This window comes from Cydia splendana, chromosome 20, assembly GCF_910591565.1.
Source record: "Cydia splendana chromosome 20, ilCydSple1.2, whole genome shotgun sequence".
Taxonomy (NCBI): domain Eukaryota; kingdom Metazoa; phylum Arthropoda; class Insecta; order Lepidoptera; family Tortricidae; genus Cydia; species Cydia splendana.
This window is the reverse complement of record NC_085979.1, coordinates 14741243-14766397: the sequence shown is the minus strand read 5'-3', so window position 1 is coordinate 14766397 and position 25155 is coordinate 14741243. Positions and strand designations below refer to the sequence as shown.

General features: G+C 38.6%; 2 protein-coding genes and 1 long non-coding RNA gene across 3 annotated transcripts in view; 1 reads left to right on the top strand and 2 right to left on the bottom strand.

The window, feature by feature from the left end:
- Positions 1–2075: 2075 nt before the first annotated feature.
- Positions 2076–25155, bottom strand: part of LOC134800522 (uncharacterized) — a 111031-nt gene continuing 87951 nt past the window's right edge. The window contains exons 3-6 of the mRNA XM_063772992.1: positions 16952–17089; positions 16354–16490; positions 4825–5047; positions 2076–4385 (exon numbers count right to left, since the gene is read on the bottom strand). Of these exons, the coding sequence (XP_063629062.1) occupies positions 2191–4385; positions 4825–5047; positions 16354–16490; positions 16952–17089 (2693 nt within the window). The 3' untranslated portion in view covers positions 2076–2190. The remainder of the gene's footprint in view (positions 4386–4824; positions 5048–16353; positions 16491–16951; positions 17090–25155) is intronic.
- Positions 8282–9200, bottom strand: LOC134800523 (uncharacterized). Its single transcript, XM_063772993.1, has one exon. The coding sequence runs from the start codon at positions 9108–9110 to the stop codon at positions 8427–8429; it is 684 nt and encodes a 227-aa protein (XP_063629063.1). The 5' UTR covers positions 9111–9200; the 3' UTR covers positions 8282–8426.
- Positions 9665–24931, top strand: LOC134800524 (uncharacterized). Its single transcript, XR_010145547.1, has 3 exons — positions 9665–9717; positions 10192–10303; positions 24840–24931. It is a non-coding gene; the product is annotated as an uncharacterized LOC134800524 (long non-coding RNA).

Genomic DNA, 25155 nt, shown 5'->3' with positions numbered 1-25155 from the left:
GTGTTGTTTTTTTTTTACTTTATCGGTTGTTTTCGTATACTAGAAGGCGTATTTTAATGACAGGTTATGAATAGGGAATATTACGCAAAACTCTGCGTAGAGGGCGCCACTAGGTAAATCACATGGCCTACCGTGAAACATGACAATCGAAAGTTCGGTTTCTGCCTCTCTATCACTCTTGCCTATTCGATCAATAGAGAGGCAGATAAAGAAATTTCGCGTTTCGCGGTAAGCCACCTATAAACAAACCGCCTTGATGATCAATGTCATAGTGAAAAATTGTCAAAAATCTGTTTATGGCATAGTATGTATAAGTTACTCTATGGTTTACTAAACAAATTAGTGCTGCACTCTGGCGGCAGAACATTGCAGTACTCCCTATTAAATCTGGATGCCTAGCCAAAGTGACAATAGAGAGCGTGCATGAACTGTAGAGGGCAGCACAACAGCCCCCTGCGCGAATTCTAATTTTATTATACCTTTCTATATTGTGGATTTCATATGGACCAAAGTTCTCCTCCTATGGGTCAAAGTAGCCCGACTTTTGCGATTTTTGACATTTTGAAATAGTACAAAGTTCTTAGATATACTTGGAAAAAATAAAACGAAAAAGTAATTTATTTTCCTCGTTTATTTATATTCCACGATTAGGTACTTCTAACATTCGAGTGCTTAAAAGCGAATTTTTATTTTATTTTACAATAGGTACGAAGGTATAACTATATGGTACAAATTAATTTACATTGTCATGTGATATGTGGACTTATAATTAATTTTGGGTCCTAAATTCATTTTTCGAGCACCTAATATATATAGCACCAATTTATTCATTGCGAGAATGAATATCATAATTTCATTCTTATTTTAAAGTCATGGATAGATGTCGCTACTGACTACGTGTAAATTCGTGGGTGAACTGCAAAATATATGGCCTTATCGTATTGTCGTAGGTAATTAACAAACACTGGATTTTCAAAACACAACCTTTAAACAAATAGACAATCATTATTGAACTAGGACTATTGAACTATCAGCAAATTAAAATATTGTGCGTGGAACAAATTTGTGACTGGTAAAATACTTAAAAATCATCCAAGTGGAATAATTATATTTTACAGTACATATGGTGCTACTTTGCCGCCCTATACGTGCCTATGTCGAAAATTTAAAGGGCCATATTCACTGTAAAATGTACAATACACGTGCGAAAATTCCAACTTTTCGCACTCGTATCGTAATGGACTATTTATGAATGCTGAAAACTAAATGTTATACACTTTATTTAAATAAATGACTAATCTTATTACTGTGCAAGTCGCAAGGCGTGGGTCTATGAATATTACTGTAGGTACTTTACAAAAATTGCACAATTTTGCATCATAAGGTTAGGTTAGGTTTCTAAACCTAAAATCATAATTAGATTCCAAAAAAAGTAAGACAATGTTGCCACTGCAATAATTTGTTTGTAAAATAGTAAATTCCTTTTTATAAATAAACACGCTAAGATAATTTATTTATTGATAATTTTACTCCTACGATTTAAAAAAGTACTTTTATTTACTTATTTTTACATAAATACAAGACGCGCTAGAAAAAAGTGGCAACAATGTTTTACTTTGTTTGGAATCTAATTATGATTTTAGGTATAGATGTACTATTAAACGGATTATGTAGTGAATTGTAGCGTAGGTAACAAATAATAATCGTGCATACAAAATATTAAATAAATAAATTGAGTTTACAATTCAATTAATTAAACTTGGGTGTGTTCCGGCGCCGAAGAAATTCGCCTTTAATATTGTGGTATTTTCCCATAATTACCATATTAAACATATATATGTATTATCATATTTTGTCATGGCAACATCAACTTATTTACTACCGTGGTAGCTATAGAGGTTATGTGCTCGTGGTATGGAAAAACAATCCTCGCAAAACGTAAATCAGCCATCAATGATCAGAGACAATTATAAAAGTAAGACTGTTACTCTCCATACAAAAAACACGCTTAGTTATTCCTATAGGTACAAATGTGGTAGGTAATAGGTACGCAAATTGACATGGAGATTAACTGCCTTTGTTCTCTGGTGTATGATGCCCGAATACGACGCCACGCGTTCCCTAAACAAAAATCACAAATCACAGCTGCTCACTACCGAAATGTCAACCATAACGTTAAACACTTAAAAACTATTTTAAAGTATCATAAATGGCCTCGTTGGGATATGTACCATTCAAATGGATGCTGTTGCTAAAACTTAAAGAATTATTCTTACTTAATCTAATCTCCGTCCTCTCAAAACTTTGATCCACTTCTTGAGGATAATCATCCATATTACTCGTTATTTCTAATCTAATTGCGTGTGTTTTGGAATCTGATTGGTCAACAATCTTCTTGTCTCGCTCCCACGAATCTATTGCTATTGATACGTCATTTTTACTACCCATCTCATCAAAATCACTTGAGGCTATACTCGAAGTGTCCAAATTGAAGTCTGTGGTTTTCTCTATGACTACCACTTCAATGTGCCTGAATGGGTTTTCTTGGTTCTCGATCATCTGTCTAGCTCTCTCGTCATTACGAATGATGACTTCTTTTTTGACGTTGCATATCACTGGATCGTTGGCTAAGACGTCTACGTTATTGTCATAGGATTCGTCTTCGCTAGCTTTGTGAGGTGCACATATTTCTGCATAAATGTTGTCAGAACTGGCATCGGAATCAATCTTTTCCTCTTCCACGTGTACCGCGTCTGCTACTTGACCGTAAGGTAAGTCTTCTATGACGGGTAACTTTCTCTTCTGTATTGAAGATATGGATCTCCTTAATTTAACATGAGATTGCGGTTCCTCCTCTGAGATATCAATTGGTACGAGGTCATCATCTATTTCAAGTTTGGGAGTCGGAGCTCGCGGTTTATCGATCTTCTTTCTAAAATTAAGCTTGTCCCCGTCGCTTAGCCGTTCAGTTTTCGTCGGCATGCTGTTGCTATTATTACCGTCTTTCTTGTCTGTAGATTTCTTAGGATGCAGTAGATTCGATGTAGATTTGCTAAGGACCTTTTTTGTTTTCACATGAAATTCTGAGCATAATTTTTCTGTTATAAACGAGTGTTGCTTAGAATTAATTTCGAATTCACTGTCGTTGTATAGAGAGCCAGCTCCGAACATGTTTATTTCACAGCTGTGTATTTGGTTATACGATTCAGACTTGACTATTGCCTTTTCCGGTATCAAATCTGGTTGTATTCTCTGTCTCCTCTCTAAATTCGTCGATGATTTTGACGCAGAAGATTTCTTTAGCATATTTTCGTCCAAAGATTTTAATTTTCTACCGGAGCTTGTGTCGCTTTCCATGGAACCACAGTAGTTGATCTGATCGACACTGAGATTCTTGCGGCCATGTATCATGTTGATCCCGCTACCTTCAGTGTACGGACTGTCCGGAATCCCCGTCTGCACTGACACCGACTTTGTCAAAATTGGTTTCTTCGGGTTCGAACTGCACTGACTCGTGCCCATATCCGACGATGAAGTCGTCAGACTCTTATAGGAGTGGCTTTTCTCAGCAGTTCCATCGCCCTTCGCCCTCGAAGCTCCGAATCTATCTTCAATGAGCTTTGCCATATCCTGGTACCTCTCTATAGAGCTGTGTTTCTCCCCGAGAGGATCGAACGGATCTTTAATGTCTCTATATCTCTCATGGTTCTCTATTGACGTTATCTTTTCGTCCGTTAATTTCTCCGTGCTCTTCAAAAGCTTCAAGTTTTTGAACCACTTGTTCTTCTTCTGTGCGGAGTCCTCCCGGAATACCTGCATCTTGTCGTTGGAGAAGTGTTCCTCTGTTTTCTCGTCGTTCTTTTCGTCTTTGCCCTCGTCGTCGCTATACACGTCGTAGTTCATGTGCTCGAGTTCGTTTTTACTTAAAAATATGATGGAGCCCTCCGTCTCGTCCGGCATGTCTTTAAGGACCTTCTCGCTCTTCCCGAAAAGCCTGGACGTGTCGATCTTGAGTCCCTGGAGAGTGAACTTGCGTTCTTTCTCAAACTTGATCGGCTCGTGGTCCTCCCTGAGGAGGTCCTCGGCGGTCTTCTTGCCGACGACCGTCGAGTTGGCGTATGAGATCTGCCTGATCCAGTTGTCAACGTTGAGTTGACAGAAGGTTAGAGCTTTCTGGAGTCGCGCGGAGAGGAACATGCGCTTCTCGCTGTCGAAGCCGAGCTGGGTGCGGCGCAGGCGCGCGCCGCAGTTGAGCGGGAGCAGCTGCAGCGTCTCCTTACCGAGCCCCGGCGCCGGCTTGGCGGGGCTGGCCGGCGCGCCGAACTCCGGCAGCGTGCACATCACCAACACCGGCTCCGTTATCGCCGCCCGTAGCAAGAGGTCATCTGGAAATTCAGACAATCTTTGTCACAATTGGTAATGTGAATAGGTACCACGATACTTCCTTCCACGTTAATATACAAATGCAGTAGAAAATAGTAACTGTCCAAATAGAGAAATCTACCTATTTTTGTTCCGAACCGAAGTAGGCAGTTAGTATAATTTGTTGTAGGTAATGGAGTTGAATGTTAATACGCAATAATTGGAGATTAGCCCAAACCCTCGTATAGGTACAAAGAGAAATCTGTGCCTAGTAATGGGACGCATATACGTGAGGTTTTCATCCAAAAGGTACCACATTGTCGTTTGTCCATAAGGTTGATTCCATATTGAAGCTATATGAAAATAGCGCCTTATTGACAACCGACAATAAGTAGGCACCCTTTTGATTGAGAACGACACATATATAAACTAGTGACGAGTGGCAAAGTTCTACAAACTCACCTCCAACGTCATGCGCCATCTCAATGGGCACGGTCCCGGCCAAGAGGCGGACCCTGGCCGGCAGCCGCCACAGGCTCAGCAGGTGCGGCAGGCGGTGCGCGCGTGCGCTTGCGTCCGGCGGCGGCGGCGACGTCGGCTCGGCCGCGTCCCACTCCGCCGGGGACAGCTCCTCGGGACACACCTCGTACAGCTCGCCCTTCGTGTTGATCGGGACGAACAGCTCCTGAAACATGATGAGTGTCTGGTTATAATTATATACGTATCGGTGTCTGTATATCTGCCACAGTCATAACCTAGTATTTGGGTTGTAAAGACATAAATATAATTTTGTCCGTTTATTGCACCTCAGCATTAAGGCATCGCTGCATCTGGCGAGGAGTGAATGTATGAGGCCTTAAGAGATATAGGGTTCAAAGAGTGGTTAGCTGCTAAGCAACGCCATAATCCCTCATTGTGTACTCATTGTAGGGATTGAAATACCTACAATGATGGCGCTCCCAAATACAAAGTTTGTAAAGGCTCATAAATTTTGTGTAATGAACATGAATGTCTAAGGGTAAATCCTCTAGCACTCAACGAAATGGGAATGAAATCTTACAACTAAGTCGCGTCAAATGTTTTCCTAAAATGAAATAAAAGATCTTCCCGCAATACGGGTAGGAAAGAAACGGAAACACGTGACTCACTCATAAACGTAAATCATACTTTTATTGACAACTTCCTAGCATACCTGTCACAAAATCAAAGGCGTTGTGTGTTACTTGTACCGGTAGAAGCCTTTACTGCGCGCTCCCGCCGTCGCTCGCTCGTAAACGGATTCCAGAAAGATTTAGCGACTGACGCATGCGTGGTCACGACGGGCATTATTACAAGAATTCTCAACATATGTAGGCCTACCGTGTACTGCAAAAATAAGCTCTATTGTGTACAGACCTACAGTTCAGTTCTGATACGCAGAAGGAATTAGATTTTAAAAGGAATCCGGTAGATAGGAAAGGAAACCTTGCAGGGATCCGTCTGGCTAAGCGCGAATCTTTTCGCTCTACTTCGATTTTAACGGTTGAATTAAAACTTCGTATACCAAACTATAATCACATACTTTTCACTGTGGGCTTCTAGCTTAACCATAATGACTTTGTAATGACTTCATTGCAAAACGCTTTAGGGAACTGAAATGAATATTTATTGGTTTCAATCACGCCTCGCCGCGGTCAAAAGTACGAAACCAAAGGACAGAACATGAGTTACCATGGTCACCAGCACCTGTACAATTTGTCACTGGGTTAACGGTTTAACCGCTTAACCCCGGGTTAATGGGATGGTGCAAGTGGCCCAGAAGGTCAATTCGAACGTATACACTGACATCAGAATGAATTCATGTTATTTAATTATCGACTCGTGCGTCTCGCTCGCGCCTATGCATGTACGGATAAGTACGGGCGAAATGCACGGTAACTGAATATTATCAGAATGATTCTGATATCATTCTACGTTCAAATTGGCCTGTATGTTGATAAGAACGATTGATACGAACTTTCAGATAGGTAGAGTCTGTGCGGAAAGGGAAGAGTCGTGGAATGTACGGGAGCACATACATTCTACGACTGTTCTCTTTCCGCACAGACTCTACACTGTGATCATCAATACGTTGCGTCCTTAAGCGGGATCGGGGCCTGCCCAAACATCAGATGAAGGACAGTTTAAGACTTGATCTCATTTTACTGGGTTACTACCAGAGGTAATTTTATTAGCCAATCGGAAACGGCTCTAACGATTTAGATGAAATTTGCTGTATAGGGGTATTCGGGGGCGCAAAATCGATCTAGCTAGGTCTTATCTCTTCTTCGAGTCAAAAATTGGCGAGAGGTCACACAGGACCGAGAAAAGTGCGCCGCTGTCTTGTGTCGGAGGCCAAGTGTCATTTTGGGTCGCTGAGCCAACGGAGTAAGTAAGTAAGGTCTTATCTATGGGAAAACGCGTATTTTTGAGTTTTTATATGTTTTAGAGAAAAGCTCGGTCTCCCAAGTGGTTTTATTAACTCGATATATACCATATACCATATTGATGCTGATTGTTTATTATCTACGACGTCAGGTGCAATAAACTATAGCAAGTTTCCGCAATCCGCCAAGGGTGTCGTTAAGTTTAGTTCCAGGTGGATATAATATTTAAATTTAATGCATATAAAATTTTAATTTACGGCGCATCTGCGATACTTAAAGTCGCTACTCGATAAAAGATGGCGCTACTGAACATAATGTAAGTACATATATAACAAAACTTGTACAATTTGTAATATTAGTGATACTAGTATGCATAGTTATTTTTTTTTAGACAATACGTAATCGCGACATTATTTAAATATTAAAAAAAACTATTTAACGAGTTTTATTTGTATGTTCAATATCTCAAAATCTTATACCTTTAAACGAGCAATTCTTGTATATATAATTATTTATTTATATATTATATATTTCGGGCATCTCTCTCGGAAACGGCTCTAACGATTTCGATGAAATTTGCTATATGGGGGTTTTCGGAGGCGATAAATCGATCTAGCTAGGTGTTATCTCTTGGAAAACGCGCATTTCTGAGTTTTTATGTCTTCCGAGCAAAGCTCAGTCTCCCAGATATTAAATATAAAAGGATAATATGCTGTACACTAAACGAGACACTTACAAATTTAGCAAGTAAAACATTTGTAAAACCTTATTACTCGTATAATTCTTCCTCCATGAGCCAATACGAATCTGAAGATCTCGAAGAATATTGTATAGGGATTACTTTTCGATCTAATCAATAAAACCGGTAATGATGTAACGGGAGGAGTCCTGACCTATTGCCTACTTATTATCTGAAAACTATTTTTAAGTTATGTTTGATAAAAACCTACATACATAAATAAATATACTATATTACTGATTCCATACTGACAGACTGGCTTGCACTGCCGGAAATTCTACGTACGATAGATTACAGCAGCATCACAGGTTCGAGGCAAGAAAAAACGCAGCACCTGTTGGACCGGTCCCTCTGACCAAATTCAGTCGAAGCTCTAGTAAAACACGATCCTGTTGCTGTGGCGTAATAATCCCGTCCCGACTGTTGGATAATGCCACTTTAAAGATTAGAGACGTTGCGGAGAAGAAGTCGTTTAAGACTTGATAATGCATTATTGGTCAACGATGGATTTTTAATAGACGGTGCTAATTAGTTCAGTCTGAGAAACTTAGGGCCTGTAATTCGTGCGTGACCCTCTCTTATAGTTAACTTCGTGTAAAACGTTGAATTAATTTAGGGGAAAGCATCGAAATAGTTTTAAGAAAAATGTTACATACTCTACCCAATTAAGAGATGAATTCTTAATGATTGATTACCTACTTTGATTTAAATGCGGATACAAGTTACAATTTATAGACCCGAATAATTTCAAGATTTATTAACATTATAGTCAATAAGTTAAGTTTAATAACATATAATAAGGCAGCAAAGCATGCCAAAGAACCATAAATGTCCTGCCAGAAGAACTTACAAAGTACCTAATGAAAAGAACACACTAGACTTCATGTATACCTATCGTTCTGAAAAAATCCTGTACATCACTACACAGGAGACGGTTTCTCCAAGGTCTCCGTCTGGCCCTCTGCTTTTTCCTTCAGCTCGCTGCGTCTCACTGGCATCAACCCTATCCGTGCGCTATTCTTTGAGACAAACCTTCTCGGATATTCTTTCTTTTCCTCAGCTTCCTCTTTAATTAAATAATTCCACTTAGATCCATACATAACAGCTTCATCCTCCAGTTTTCTAGTATGTTTCACACACGCCGATGGAGACAACCAAGCAATGATTGCATTTTTACCATATTCCTCCAAATCTCTATTGGCAGTGTTAGAAACAATAGTCCCATCGGGTTTTATAACAACAAAATACGGGATATATGATACTTCATATAAATAAGTCAGGATGAGTTTCAGGGGATCATCGTGCAGAAGTGTGTACCAGTTGGCTTGCTGCTTGAAGCTTTCCTTCATTAGTAATTTATTCTCGTCTAACGGCACATGTATAACTTCTATAGGCACATTCGCGTGTTTGACACTTTCGTAGATGTTATAAAATTTCTGGACTATTCCCTCCCTGTCTACACCCTTGGAGATGAAAAGGACAACAACTATATCTGCGTTTTCCTGAATCCATTCCGACGGAATCAAAGAATAACTTTTGTTGTAAATCTTTGCGTCTTTTATCCAGTTGTAAGGAGGAAGCTTTGTTGGATTCGAAGCATCCATCACGTTTATAATAAGATTAATAAGTTCCTTGTAGCTGCAAATAATTGTTTATATTTTGACAGATTTGATTGGCAGATAGCAGTCGTTTATGACATGTTGCAGCTTATTACGGCCATTATATAAAATAGGTTCGATAATCTACAGTAATTGGAATTGGAGTTGATATTTCAGGGTCAATTATACACGTTTGCCGGTACAGTGGAGGTAGAAGATGATTTTTATTTATATCTTTAAAGTTTTAGCAATCATGTCAAGTAACATATAAAAACAAAACGTATGTACTTTTGTAACTATTTTAGATCTCATTTGGACCTCATTAATCTTAGCTGTAAAAAGTTTTAACAATCATGTAACTTCAAATAAAACCCAATGACACAAAAATACATTAACTGTCAGTCACGGGTCAATCTTTGGGTTCAATCCATTTTGAACTAACGGAAACCTCAAAACTAATCAAAAATCCGGACATGTCGCTTACCCGTTACTTAATATTACTAGAAGTGAAGTGATATATCTAACTGTGCAAACAACTGTGTCTTGAATATTGCCATGCACTGTTCTAAGCAATTTGCCACGTTAGGAAGTTTTTATTCTCAGAAAAATACCTGTAGTTGGGTACGGACCAAACATTCTAAAACACACAAATAGAATCCAGCTTAACTTCAATAACTGTTTACGTTCTTATGTTGACAACCATGAAGTCCACGATTAACGAAGATGACTTTTGACAGGTGAAATTGTTATTTGGTTTCGTAACGGCGCAATGAAATAAAGTGATTGCTCCGCGAATGTCGATCCTTTTACGGTTCAAAGTTGACCGAAAACAATAGCGTTATACCGACATAGTTATACTACCGTTTAAAATTAATATAAGAATGTTATCCTTAAAACAAATACTGAGAGTTTAAAGTTTAGCGAAGCGTGGATAACAAAAGTAAATATAAGTTTGTGTAACTCACGATCATATCATTATATGTATTTACGGTCAGAATATTTCGTGGGCAACCGTATTACGTTCGTGCTAGGTTCACAATTAAATGGCGAATGTTTTTAAAAATGTATATTTTATTTTGTTTAATAGTTCGTGCGATGCATGAGAAATATTAAGAGTCAGAAGTGTGCCAGTCGACGAACTGTGGTCACAGCGCGGTCATAAGGAACCGCCATAGAATGCCAACGCTATCATTATCGCTGTAAGTCACTATTCTTAACTTCTGGTCAATAAAGTTTATTTTCCTGAGGCGGGGAGCATTGGGACATTAGATCTGCAATGCATGGGACAGCAGTCTGCAGTGCCTTATTATGAAAGTCGTGAGGATATTCGACGCGCCTGTTTAACCTTCTTACCTCACTTACCTGTCACTTAACACTAGCTTCCAGTCTGGAAACCACAAAACATTTATCATACTAAATTTGTTTAATAATTCTACTAGAAAATTGCCAAACAGTGGGTTTTTACTAAGGGGTAATAGTGGGGTAAATCTACAACATATTTTATGTAACTGAGAACATTATGCGTCACGTAGACACTTGGAACGAGACAAAAAATTTCACGTTTCACGATATGCCTAGGAATTTCACGACCTAGACCACTTCTCCAAATGTTATTGTTATTTTCGATTCGCCAATATCAATTCACACATATTTGTAGATTATTGCAAACAAATAAAATAAACAAACACTAAGAAACAAAGTCGAAACACAGTAAACTTACCTAATAAGCACACTTAATGACGAAATGGACATCTCTACCGCGTCATTAGGAAATAAGAAATTACTTTTCACCACGTCCGGCTCCATTGCCGACGCAAATTACTCAATTGTCGTTCCAGATAAGTTGGCATCATGGCAACTTATTATATGTATGATATAAGTGAGATTGGAATATAATTCGATGTTTAGCGGTGAAAACTGGCAGTGTAAACGTCTGTTGTAGTGACAAGTATTACAATCCAGTTATTTGGTCGTTTCAACGCTGGAATTGGCATGTGTGTAGATTATACACACGTGCGCAGATGAGTAATCTATATTATGTACTTATCTATTTATTTATAGGTATTGTCAAAGTGTACATAACAACGTATAAAAACAAAAATAACTTATATTAGTTAAACGTATATTACGTTTAACTATTTATGGCAAAACATATTCATAACAATAAACTACTTAATCATCATCAAACTTCCAGGAATCATTCACTAATTTATTTCTCTAGACATTAAGTTCCGCGCAGTAAATGCTCGTGTATCGCATATCTCATGTGCAACGTAGATTTATTTCCGTCCAAAGTGATCTATGCCTATGAACGCTACCCATCATCCTCACTTCACCATACGTCAAAGTCAGCTATTATTGAGAGCCGGCAATGTGAAATTCAAGATCGTGTAAACCCTATAGAATATTGACCTTGTCTATCATTACTTCAATTTATTAAATAATGTGACCATAATTCCTTAACTATTTCTGAGCACCGACCTTTGTTTCAATGTAAAAAGCTCGTTTATTTTCTGTGGAACACATTAAAACCCTAGTTTAACCGTTAAATTGGCAATTGGACACAAGAGCCACATTATCATTGACTGTAATTTTGTTTTTTTTTTCTGAAACAGAATCATTACCACTATTGAGCTCCAAGGAGGTTTGTCGGCATATGATGTGTTTTTCTTGCTCGCCCTATATTATAAAGTTTTGGTAAATTCAACGCTTTAAGACTTACTTAAGCCTTGGTGTTCTCAGAGATGCAATCAGTAGCAATCTCATAAAGTCAATCGATAGGTTTTTTGATTATTTAAAAGTCCCACAGATGCCACCTTATTAATTTTTACTAAGTATCATAGTAAGAGTTTGTGCGTAAAGAAAAGAGTCGTGGAATATAAGGGAACCAATACATTCTAATGACTCTTTCAGAATAGACTCTATTTGAAGTTTATTGGTCAAAACCTCATTTAAAAAAACAACGTGTTGCACTCCGGGAGTGCCGGCAGAAGTGAAAGCTCAATGTCATTGTAACAGTTTTTCGATCAGGTCACGTGTCCGTCTTACGTCTTACGAATCTTACGGTCACGTGACCTGTCGCGAGTTTAACATTTTTTCCCCATCACAAAAAGTGCACAGCGCCGCTAAAGAAGTTTTCACTTCAAAAATGGATACTACAAAGATGCTATATCAGCTGCTATTTTCCATCAGCATCGCCAATTTCTCAGGAATTCCCTTGTCTAAATTGGTCCATATTAAAAATCCCTAAGAAACATCTCCGTCTTCTTAGAAGTAAGACAAAATTCATTATAGAAAATAATTTATACTGCAGTAAACACCTACCAATCATCCTCACTATACGTCAAAGTCAGCCATTATACTCGGCTGAAACAAGTAAAACAAAACTCGAGATCGTGACACCCCTATTGAGTCCCGTCGCTTCACCCCGGGCACTGCCCCTGCGCAATGCCAACATCATTGTGCATTCTTTCAAGACTATACTGCATTGAATTAAGATTTATTATCGCGTAAACCGGTTTCAGAGGAACAATTTTCCGAGCTATGCATTTTGTTACCTCATTTTGCAGTTTGTGCGGACCTTATTCCGATGGAGTTACATTTGTTTTGGTTATTTTTTGCGAACGTTAACGTGGTGGATCATTACTGCTGAGATCTGGCCTGTTGCTATGGGTTGTCGATACTTAAATAGAATAGCATAACAGCGCCTTTTACTTTTTTTTAATTGCATTAAGTGTGGCACAGAAAATTCGTTAGCTTTGTTCTTAAATAACAGTAAGACATTTTAACTAGCAAACTTCTCTGTAACGCGTGGACTTTTTCCCATTTGTTTCATCAAAATGAAAATCTCAAGAACTCATTCTAATTGGTAAAAATTACAGTGTAGGTAATTACTCGAGTTTTCCAAAAGACGGAAGCACTTCCTCAAATCTTATAAGCATAGCATTGTTTTGTTTTTATCTAAAAACCAAGCGTTAGTGAAATACTAAGCTACTGCAAACTCCTCCACAACAAGTATTTTAGATATTGGGACTTATTGTAATTGTTATGAGTGTTATGACATGCACTATGGTCATATAGTAGATTGTTAACCAAGGGTTGAAAGGCACCCATTTCTGTCGAGGTAGTTTGGCGCTCGAACGCAGTGAGAGCGCCAATAGTCCGAGACGGAAATGGTGCCTTTCACCCGAGTTAAACACTCTACTTTTCATATCGAATGCGAGGAAACCACACAAGACAAGGCAATTTCGCAAAATCAGTAATTGAAGTACCCAATAGACCTACAGCCATGATTTTTTACCTTAGGACTTACTTGCAATCGGAGACTTTACATGTGTAAAGATTAATAACGCCTAGCGAAAATCATTTAGATTGCAATAGGTATTTACGAAAACACACATTTTTTAACAAACTGCAGTAATTTTAAAATGATTTGTTTATTATAGTACGAAAATCAGCGGGATTGCCTCTTACTTTTTAATTTAATACTTTTTCGTTCTAAAAGCCGCCACAGACTACCGGACCGTACCGCGACCTTGGTGCGTCGCACCACCTAATAATATAATAAAAGTATTTTAAATATTAAATAACAATTTAATTAATGATATAAGAAATTTTTATCTTGTATTTTATTTTATTTTCATGAATATAGTGCTAAATAACTTTAAAAACCAATTTAATATCGTACAAACGTTTAACTGTGGCTGTATAAGAATCTGCCTTTGCTCATTTACGCAAGTGTAAGGTTAAAAAAAATATTTTTGGTGTATTCCTTTTGGTTCCCGCCTTATGAAATCGAGTAAATAGAATTCAACGAAAGAAATCAAGAATAATTTGTTTTAACAATTTACTTACATCATTTTTTATAAAAAAAAAGGATCAACGTGGGATTAGTAAAATTAAAGAATTACCAATTGTTACAGGCGAGGAAATAAAGACACTATTTTTCCATTTTGTTTCCACCCAGTTGTTCGTGCCTCGTGGGACGGGGACGCAGAGGAGTACACCACTTTTCTGCGCTAGAGCATAAACGTATCACTTTCTGCGCACCTTTTAGAACAACAACGACCCACTTTCAGAGCATGAGATATGAAATAGTACATTTCGATGCTAGTGCGGAAGGTATGTCATTACTTCACGAGTACCGAGATATCTTGCCACGAGCCGCAGGCGAGTGGGAAGACTCGGGACGAGTGAAGAATGACATTTCCGCACGTGTATCGAACGACGTTTTTTAATACAGTTGCGAAAAAATAAGTAAAACATTGTTAATCGTACACTAAACAAAAGTGGTAACAGTGACAGCTCGCTTAGACGTCATCTTTAAGTATATTATATCTATGGGCGTTTGGCAGCTATTCCGTTCCATTCAGACACCTTATTAAGAACGGAATTTTCAATATTCAATATTAAAAAATAAACGTGTTATAATGATGAAGAGGTAAGTATTAAAATATGAAATATGTATATTTTTCATATTCTTACATTAACAATAGGTTTTTATGCTGATTACGACGTTTAAAGGAAACTAATATTAACACTCATCAATAAGTAGTCGTGAATTGGAACAAGTATAAATTTAAAAAAATTGGAAAAGTAAAAAGCACTAGTTCGACATAACCAACTTTCCGCACGCTAAACAGCTACGTAAAGTAGCACTTTGTGAGCAACTGTATTAAAAAATAATTTTGATGGCATCTCAAACTGTTTGTGAAGTCGGTTTTTTCTATCAACTATAATATTATGTAGTCTGCAAGCGTACAGAAGAATGCGCTCATACGAATACGACTCATAAGAATGTGCGCTTCGCTTCCTGCCTGGGTTATCCCTAACGCTAAACCATGGGAGTTTATAAAAATGAAGCTCGGCTGATTTTTATCTGCTGTTAACAAGGTTTAATCGATTATAGGAAATATTGCATCAGAGTCACGACCAGTTCAGAAAAGCGACCAGTTACGGAAAAACGACGAGCTTGTAAACTATTTACTGAATCACATTATTAATGAGTTTCAAATAAATATGCAGTATAAGAACGAATTCTACCACTATTCGCAATGATATACAAGAAATGTGCAAACATAAATCTTCATGTAAAGAGAGGATAGTTTCATGTGAAAAAATAAAAGCACGTGTTTCAACTAATAACCAAGTAATCAGAAAATACACAAAACTATACTGCGATGTCGTAAAAAGCTCCTAATGGATTTTTTTTTGTGCCAGTCTGATAAGAGAGATAAAGTTAGCATTATTACAGTAGCGTTAAATTGACTAAAGATAAAATAAACTTTATTGATTTAGATCGAGAGTGTGGATACTGTCGTAAAAGTAAATGTCAATTGTGAAAGATGTATCCTAATTAGATATCATACTAAAACACAACATTTTAACTAAATTAACTGCATCATCAAATTCGCAATTCGCTTGACTCCTTTAGCTTTTTCCATCCAAAGCTAGTTTACAGCATGGCTACTCCATAAAGCTAAGGCGGCTGCCGTCTCTGTGCTCCTATTTGGAATACCTTGAATGTGTTGTTAATTATCTATTAATTGAGATAATTAACGTAATTCATGTTGAAATAGTTAAATGCAATAAGGTGGTGCGTTGGGGCAATTTTTAGCCGTTCCGTAAAGGGTAAAAACGGGACCCTATTACTAAGAATCCGAGGCCCGTCTGTCCACCTGTCTGTCTATCTGTCACCAGGCTAGAACCTGATAGCTAGCTACACATACATACAGTTGAAAATTTCACAGATGATGTATTTTGGTTGCCGCTATAACAACTAATACTAAAAACAGAATAAAATAAATATTTAAGCGGGGCTCCCATATAACAAACGTGATTTTTTTGCCGTTTTTTACGTAATGGTACAGGACCCTTCATGCGCGAGTCCGACTCGCACTTGGCCGGTTTTTTAAATCAGTAATATCTACTAGAGTCGGACCAAAAAAAGTCTGCAGCGGATTTGATAGCCCACGCAGTGCAAGTGTCATTTATACGTCATAATTTCATAGAAGTTTGACGTTTAAAATAACACTTTCACTGCGTTGGCTATCAAATCCGCTGCAGACTATTCTTGGTCTGACTCTATCTAAACCAGAAGCACTTCATACTTTGGCAACGCTTACGCTACTGCAACGATTGTATCTTCATATTCATTTCATATCCAAATGTCACCTTACTGATCATTGTCAAGTGTCAAATCCAAGACGGTAAACAAGAGGCGGGATATCATGAAATGTTAGGAACTCACGTTGCCCTGCGGGTCGATGAGCTGCGCGTACTTGGGTGCCTTGGCCTTGCTGCCGTCCGCGAAGACGCCGGCCAGCCGCAGCGGCGTGCCCGGCCGCGCCGCCGCGCGCTCGTACTGCGCGCCCACACGCCCGCTGTCTGAGGACAATAGCATACCATCAGTACGAACTTAGGTGGAAGCTAGAAGGAGGCCCCCACAGCACGGGTATCCTTGAATCGTAGGAGTAGGAGCCGTTTCGTCGTGCAAGATTTTTGGAGACCACTGTGCTGTCATACAAAATGTAATGAAGCATCGGAATTATTGCACAGAGGATTGAGTAGGCGCAAGTGCGCTAAAGGAGGAATTCTCTTATCTGGCTTGTTTCTTTTGTGATGTGCACCTAAAGGTTGCCTACACACTACCATTATGCCTACTCCGACATCTTATATTAGAGAATTTTAAAAAGAACTTCAACCAGCTCTCGTAACCTGTGGATTAGATGTTGGCTAACAATAATAATCAGAAACATGGACTGTGAATTGTGATGACACGTTCTCTTTTGTGGTGTCATCAGTTGTACTGGCTGCAAGACCAGGATATCAGTAAACAGAAGAGTTACCTGAAGCAGGCCGGGCGCGGTAGGCGGAGAGCGCGCGGGGGGAGACGAGCGCGAAGGCGCGCGCGCGCAGCAGCGCCGCCACGGAGCCGCGCGGAGCGGCCAGCGCGCCGCCGCGGCATCCGCACGCTGAGAACCAGCCTGCAAGAGAAAAGATTGGTCAATATCGTGCTTCCAGTCTTCTTGGCCACTCAATCGCCCTAGAAATTTTACAGTCACCTGCAATAGTATGTTACTCTTCGAAGGCCTCAAAAGGGCGTTTTCAGAAATAAATATCGAAAACCCGATTCTCACAGATCCCGGTGTTTTTGGGTTCTTTCAACTCAGAATCACTAGCATATTCAATTCTGATGACAAAATAAAATGTCCCAATAATTTGTATGAAAATTGTACATTCCACTACGTCACGCACATACAAGTGAAATTTTTTTGCATACTAAAACGTGACGTAATGAAATGGACATTTTGGGACATCTTTTTTTAATGGTGGGATGGAGAATGCTGTCGATTCTGAGTAGAATGAGCCCAAGAACGTCCAGATGTGAAAGAATCAGGTTTTCAATATTTATTTCTGAAAACGCCCAAAAACATGTGACACGCTCTTATGGCTCTACATATAAGATCATGTCAGATATTTTTGCGGCCTTCGTTGTGTATATAATATTTCAGGTGACTGTAAGGCAGACGGCTCCGGCATTGGTAGCGTTCTTGTTGTGATAAGTTTGTTGTTAGCTCAATATTTTGCTTAGGAAGTTACTTTGTTGAATTTATGGGGCAAATTGTTCCGTTTTAAATGCTCTGGAGTGTAGTTATCGTTCGGCAATCATTTTGTGTATAAAAATCTGCTACAGTTAGCAAGCATAGTATGCTTAGGTAATACATATTGTGGTTTTGCTGCTTGTAAGACCAGCCGTGGTCCGAAGTAACTGCTGCAATAGGATCATGCTCAATGCATGGCGTGATCGTACTATAAAATTCACTTTACCAGCCACTAAGTCCACTTTACGGCCCATAAAGTTTATTAAAGTGTCTGCACTTTGCAAATTTCACACATTGTTAAACCGTTTTACTACTCTCATGCATTTTCCTTACAGAATGACATTACCTTAAAAGCCGAGCCGATAAAAAGAGACAGCCCTAACCGACTTGTCAGCTAACTGATCCTGCAAAAACCAGCGACCATAACGACTTTCACAGCGTCATTTGTCATTTTCAACCTTGCGGCTCATTAATAAAACGTAATTTCCTTCAACAATGACCTTTGACTTGGCCTGGGCTAGACGAAACCCTTCGATAGCTGATGTAATTAAGTAAAGGTCGATGTGTTAACCCTTTCGTTTTTATTGTTTCTGATCAACAACAGGTCTTTAAGAAAGGTTTTAGAGAAAAAAGTTGATGGAGGTAGATTAATTGACGATGTGGATAGATAGGCCATGCGAGGCATTTTACAAAAACATAAAATTAAACAACAATGTGCGGTAACGTCATTTTGCCTTGTTTATTCATTGGACTACACTTGCCTTAAGTTGGTATTATTTTGGGCTTCTTTTAAATGTATTTTACCTTTTTTTCCACTCTCCAATAAGGAACTAATAACTACCTATATAATTACATATTACAGTGAAATTATCTCGAAAACAATTCTCATATAAAAGTACCGTTTAGCTTAATGCAACATAATCAATCCTTACCATAAAAGCATCCAAAATTGTAAAATAACTAAATGTTTGCAGGTCAATGCGAACCAGGCTATGCAAATTGTCTGCCACATTTATTTCGTTGAAACATATTTATGTCGGCACTCGCCCGACACCTCGCGGACGACAGCCGACATCAATGGCTCTCGATTGTTATTCAATGTCGACGTTTGCAATGTAGATTGCTCCGTGTATTGCTTGCGAATGACAGCGCGCGGATAATAAGAAATAATTGACTAGGACTGCAGTTAATCTGCATGCATTTGCTTAGATTAGATGGACAAGTTAAGCTTGCTTCTTGTATAAACTTGTTGAAGATTATACGTAACTACAATGTCAAGTTTTGGAATACATATACATATACTACTTAGTGGCTCTGTGAGCTGCAGACCTCGCGATAAGCTTAGAAAATGTAAGTGTTAAAATACTTCGTTCAGTCGTTATCATAGTGAACTCACAATGATCTTAAGCACCATAGACCCTATTGGTGCTTAAGTCTTTATGCACAATGAAAAAAAATTAAAAACTCAATCAATAAAAATAAATAATTCATCATAGTATCTGGTTACAAAATTTCACGAGAATCGGTTGGGAATTGCGACTTGTAGAGGAGAACATCCGGACATACGAAAGCAATTTGCCCGAGTTAAAACGGAGACCAGAAACCTGCGAATTAAACATTCTGCGATTTCTATTTACTTACGACTTGAAAGTAACACGTTGTGCTTAATTTATAATGTCCTGCTGTGTATGCCATAAAATGTGTATGCTTTAATGCATAACAAAAAGTTGGTCGTGTAGGAGTCCCGAATCAACTGCGGTTCGCATCGGCGGGATGCGCCCGCGCCCGCGTCATAACGCGGACGTTCCCCCCGACACTCTCACTGCGCAGACTAATAAAATGCTGTTACAATAAACCTTACACATTTTATTTTTAGCCTCCATAAAATCACAGGATACCAAAAATGAACTTACCTCCTAAATCTATGCTTACCTCTATCTAAGCATGAAAATCGATGCAAAATCGTTCACTTTCACCCTGTCGCATATTTTCAGGATTCCTAGATTATTTAGACATGTTATCTCTACACCTTATAAAACAAAGTCCCCCGCCGCGTCTGTTTATGTGTCAAAAACTACTGAACAGATTTTCATGCGGTTTTCACCTGTTTAGGTGTAAGTTGATACGGTTTTGTTAATATAACCCGTGCGAAGTCGGGGCGGGTCGCTAGTATTTAATGTGATAATTATGTGAAATGTACCAAAATGTTAAGCTTGAGCGCCACATTGTAAACTAGGTACGTTAGTTTTTCTTCCAAATTCGATAAATTATTGTTCTGAAAAAGTGATCAGGTCATATCGGTAAAATTTTCTGAATCTTGTGTAACGTGCCCAACGTATTGTAAATCATGCAAAATACCATCCAAACCTTCCATCTAACATAAACCGACATGATTATTTCGTTGTTTTTAAATTTTCCCCGTTTTGTTTAAAAAAAAAACCATAAAAGCCTCACGTCTGTCTTATGCCGTACTCTATGCCAAGGATCGTTCTACGTCTCAGGCAATTTTATGGTAAAAAAAAAAAAACGTGCGCGCACCGACCTTCCCAAGGTCGTCCACTCGCGCGCCGGGACCCGGGCTGGATATTAATGGGAGGTTGAAACTCGCTGTGGAGATTAAGGCCCTTTTTTGATCGCCCTCGCACGTACAGTACAATGGCTGTTTAGAAAACATAAAGTAACGTTTTTATGTTGGTATTTTAATGTGACTGACTCTGAAATTGTATGTGTATAGGTACTATTTTTAAAAGAATGTGTAGGTATAGGTACCTAATGTATTCACCTGAAGTGTAGTTTAAAATAGCAAACTCAACAACATCGTTCATTAAAAAATGAAGTTGCTTAGCGCGCTCCTTCTTACTTATCATAAAATAATCATTTTAGTAGTCGTGAAAAGCTGAAAGTAAATGTGCACGTACGTAACGTAAGTAACACTATTTTAACTAACTAGAATTAAATGTGTCAATTACCTAACTTTGTAACTCCATCAATTGCAATTACCTAACTTTGTAACTCCATCAATTGGGATATTTGGAATTCACGACGATCCAACGAAACAGATATTCAACCATACATTTAGGTACTTGATTTTACCTCCTGTCATACCAACTAAAGTGTCATTCTATCATGTCAATTGAAATTGTCTCTGAATGATGATTTTACTAGTGACTTTTGTTTACATAGTTAGAGTCAGACCTAGAAAAGTCTGCAGCTATTTTGATACCCCACGCAGTACAAGTGTCATTTTAAACGTCAAACTTCTATGAAATTATGACGTATAAATAACACTTGCACTGGGCTATCATAATTGCTGCACTTTCCTTGGTCTAACTTTAGCAAGTTGCATAGAATGACACTTTATGTCTTCATGCGTGACACAATCTTCAAACCATTGCATTTATTTACCTGAGTCTTTTTATCATTCGGTTTGAAGCACAAATATGAAATCTGAAAATACGCTGAAAATATGATATTACGGATAGATATTCATATCCAATGATTTTAATTATAACGCCTGTTATTCTCAGTCAAGGAAGTGCGATCTAGTTCCTTCACTTCCTTACTCCGCCATTGATTGGAATCATGATGCAGTTCATCCTAATGCCGCGACCAAAATCATCGCCCGCGCAGTCTTCAAGTACAGTATCTAAAGCTAGTGTTACATGCCCTGCGTTGGCTTCATTTCTTATGCGACTGAAAGGGAGAAAAAGGTTTATTGAGCGAATATTAATAAAGCTAATTTTTACCTGAAATTCCGACGTTTCAGGCCTGTGCACACCGGCTTGCGTGTGCGTGACGTGCATGACGTGCGTGTTGGAGCCGCACACGCAGACGTCACACAAGCGGTGTGCCGTCTCTCATAAGGATCTGTATACTACAACGCCGCACGCGCACGTGCACGTCACGCACACGCAGCCGGTGTGCACATGCCTTTCAGCTGAGTTGCACCAGCCGTGGTCACGGAAAGACTGACGTCCCGTGACCTGGAATTTAAGGTAAAAACAATGAAATTATATCGCGGTAGACCCGTTCTCACTAGCCAGTGAATACTCAGTCGCCGAGGCCGAAACCGGCTAGGACAGGATGATGATGATGAGTGTAATTAAATATGTGTACAAAACGCGAGAGTTTAAAGTGCTCCTCTTCCTGTATAGTTCTTGATGCATTGAATGCTGGCTGGAGCTATTATAGTATACCTCAAGCTACTAGCTACAAACTAATTTTGTATGAGCTGTATATAAGCGTAGGTAAATCTGCAACGATTGAATTATGTGGTAAGATAAGAGCAACTGTCAGGTCTATGCAATCTCTATTGTTGCGTTCATTTCAATGCCGATTTGTTAACAAATTCATTCTTAACTAAAAATACGTATGTACTATCGACTTAAAAAAAGTTATCATCGTCCATCATATTTTGCTTCTTACTTTGTCGTAAATAAATAACTTAACCTCCTGTTTTTAATACTAAGTCTATGTTTACGAGTAGATTCTCTAGACTACACATATTCGTCAATTGTCTAACAAAATGTTCATTCAATCCTTCACATGTACCAATTAATCAAATACTCTCCTGTTACTTAATTTATCCTACTGATATTTATGCAAATAATCACACAAGTAATTTTTGTAAAAGTGTTTATGTCTGTTGCTTTGTTCATTTCCCAATTACGTACGTTACGACGTCTAAATAGATTGAGTCACACTTACACATGAGTCACATGACTTAGGTATTAGGTAGTTTTAGACCGTGATTAACATATAGCATACGTTCTGAAAAGCAGAAAATCATCTTAAGTCAATGAAATGAGGGTCGAACTTTGTATCGGATTTCAACTAACGATTTCCGCGTGCTGTAATGGGATTGACAACTGTCAAACTGCCATAGATGGCGCCAGCTATTATTTTTATTTTATTTGACTAAAAGGGCAACCAGGCCATAACATTTCAAAAAAATTGGAGACTATACGTAAGCTTCACAGGTTAAACCATAGAGAAAACAATACATAGACTGCTCACTCCATACATCGGTTTTAGTACCAACACGACTATTATTTTCGTAGTCGACATCGAGTAGCGGAATTATCAGTACTGCTTCTTAACAATAGATGTTGCAACGACCGAAAAGTCTAATGCTCAACAATTTACAACTAATATCATAACCAGATTAACCGGAACTCTATTTCAACTCCTTCTGCTTTTAATATTAGTTATAAATTGTTGTTCAATACAATTTTCGTGTGACACGACACTAGAGAATTCTAGTATCAAGTAGCGGTACTGATAATTCCGCTACTCGATGCTAGATGTCGACTGCGAAAATAATAGTCTTTTTGGTACCAAAACTGATGTATGGAGTGAGCACTCTATTCTTACTATATTTTTCTATGGTAAAACCTACGCTGGCGCCATCTTAAAATACTTCGACCGGCCAACCCTATTGCCAGTGCCAAATGATCGTTGCTTTCTTCTTCACCGGAATGGTCTGTAATTCTGTAGGTTGATAAGCTCGGATCAGCGCGGGCGCAGGGCGTTCACCCCGCCAGCCGGATGTGCCTTTCCGAACACCATTCGGGTTATTGGGTCAACAATACTTTACAGTATACTATTGGGTCTTTTCCAAATTTGACGATAATGTAAACCAACCATTATTATGGCACCCAACAAACGCCAGCTACATTAACCCTTGCGTAAATAAGATTAGTAATTTTACTACTACTACCCATGTCTACTCATTCATACTCTTCTGTACGAACCTGGGTTCATACAATGACCTTTGGTCTGGAAGCCGCACCACTGGGCTATCACTGTTATAATGCTCACTCAAATATTTAAGTAGAAGTATGCACGTGTCAAGTAAATAACGTTTTCAGCGACAATTTTCAATTAATTATAACATAGAGAGAACTTAAATACACAGAACCCTTAAGAACTGAAAGCATCTAATAATACTCCATCAATAAGGATTAGGTATTATATTATGAATGGGGCCCAAGACGAATAAATTGCAACTTAAGTCCTACGCCTCAAATTATCGGAGCGTTATGACTACTTACGATTATTACGGCTCTCAGATGGTCTAATCACTTTTCTATTCGTGGGCGTGGAAAGCTCGCTGTTTGTGTACAAGTTACGAAACTGTTTACTCTGTGCTATGGGATTGGGCAAGTTCTGATGCGTTACTCGTCAAAAGCTTTGCCGGTGTCCAACGGAGCTTTTAAGCTTCGTTTACATAGAGGTTTACACCTCATGCCAACTTACACACAGTGAAAATTACTAACGTTTTTTCTGTGAGCGAGCGTGAAGCGTGAGCGAAGAGTCTCCGTTTCTGTATGAGTAAAATGCTTTCGTATGTCCGGTTTCCTGTTTCCGATTATCGTGAGATTTTGTTGGTAGTCTAATTACACATTGATTTTATTACACATTTTTTTTATGGCGGGGCCATAAGAGCGGTTTCGCACTACGTCCGATCCGAATCCGATCCGAACCTGTGAAAATATGGTCCGTAGTAGCCGTAGAACTATTTCTATAGTAAGTTACGCACTAGATCCGATATCCGTCATCCGATTTATTTCCGTCATTCAACGTGTGCGGTGAGTAACTTACCATAGAAATAGTTCTACGGTTACTACGGACCATATTTTCACGGGTCCGGATCGGATTCGGATCGGACGTAGTGCGAAACCGCTCTAAGGGTTCTGTACAACTCACAGACTCACTTATTAAGCATTTTTTGACGGACTTGTGAAACAGTGAAGCCAACGGTTCATAGATAAGAGTTAGGATTTAACTCGTTAGACTTTCATTTATAAACTAGAGACATATTTTCACATTTAAAATCTAGTGGTAATAATTTTTAATCAGCAAATAACGTAGGTATTATATACAATCATAAAAAAATTGCTTTTAATTTTACTGCCCAACTTCATTAATCTCAATATACTAGGTACTAATAATCCCCCATGACAAATGAATCAGAGTGCGACCATTTCAGCTGTTTAATCTATCTTTTGTGTTGGTTAATACACGACTGATAAATTAGTTTATTCAGTTATAGATTAGTCATTTATTCATACCTCTTTATCAGCAGAGGACTCGCAAACAACCTTATCGTAATGCAAGACCAATCTTGCAGAATCGGAACGCCGAGAACAAATGGGTCTGTTGCATAACGGACCACGCCTTAAGGGTCAACGGTGACCCCGCGCTGCGTCCACATGGCTCTGGTAGGCTTCATAACTATATCATAACCCATCACATAAAAAAACGCGAACATAATGAAACGGATGAACCGATTTTGATAAAATACGCCTTAGAACCGGCGCTAGAAAACCTAATTAAAAAAAAACGCATCCAAATCGGTTTACCCGATTAAGAGCTATAGTGCCACAGACAAATACACACACATACCTATAGCGTACATAAACACCTCCCTTTTTGCGTCGGGGGAA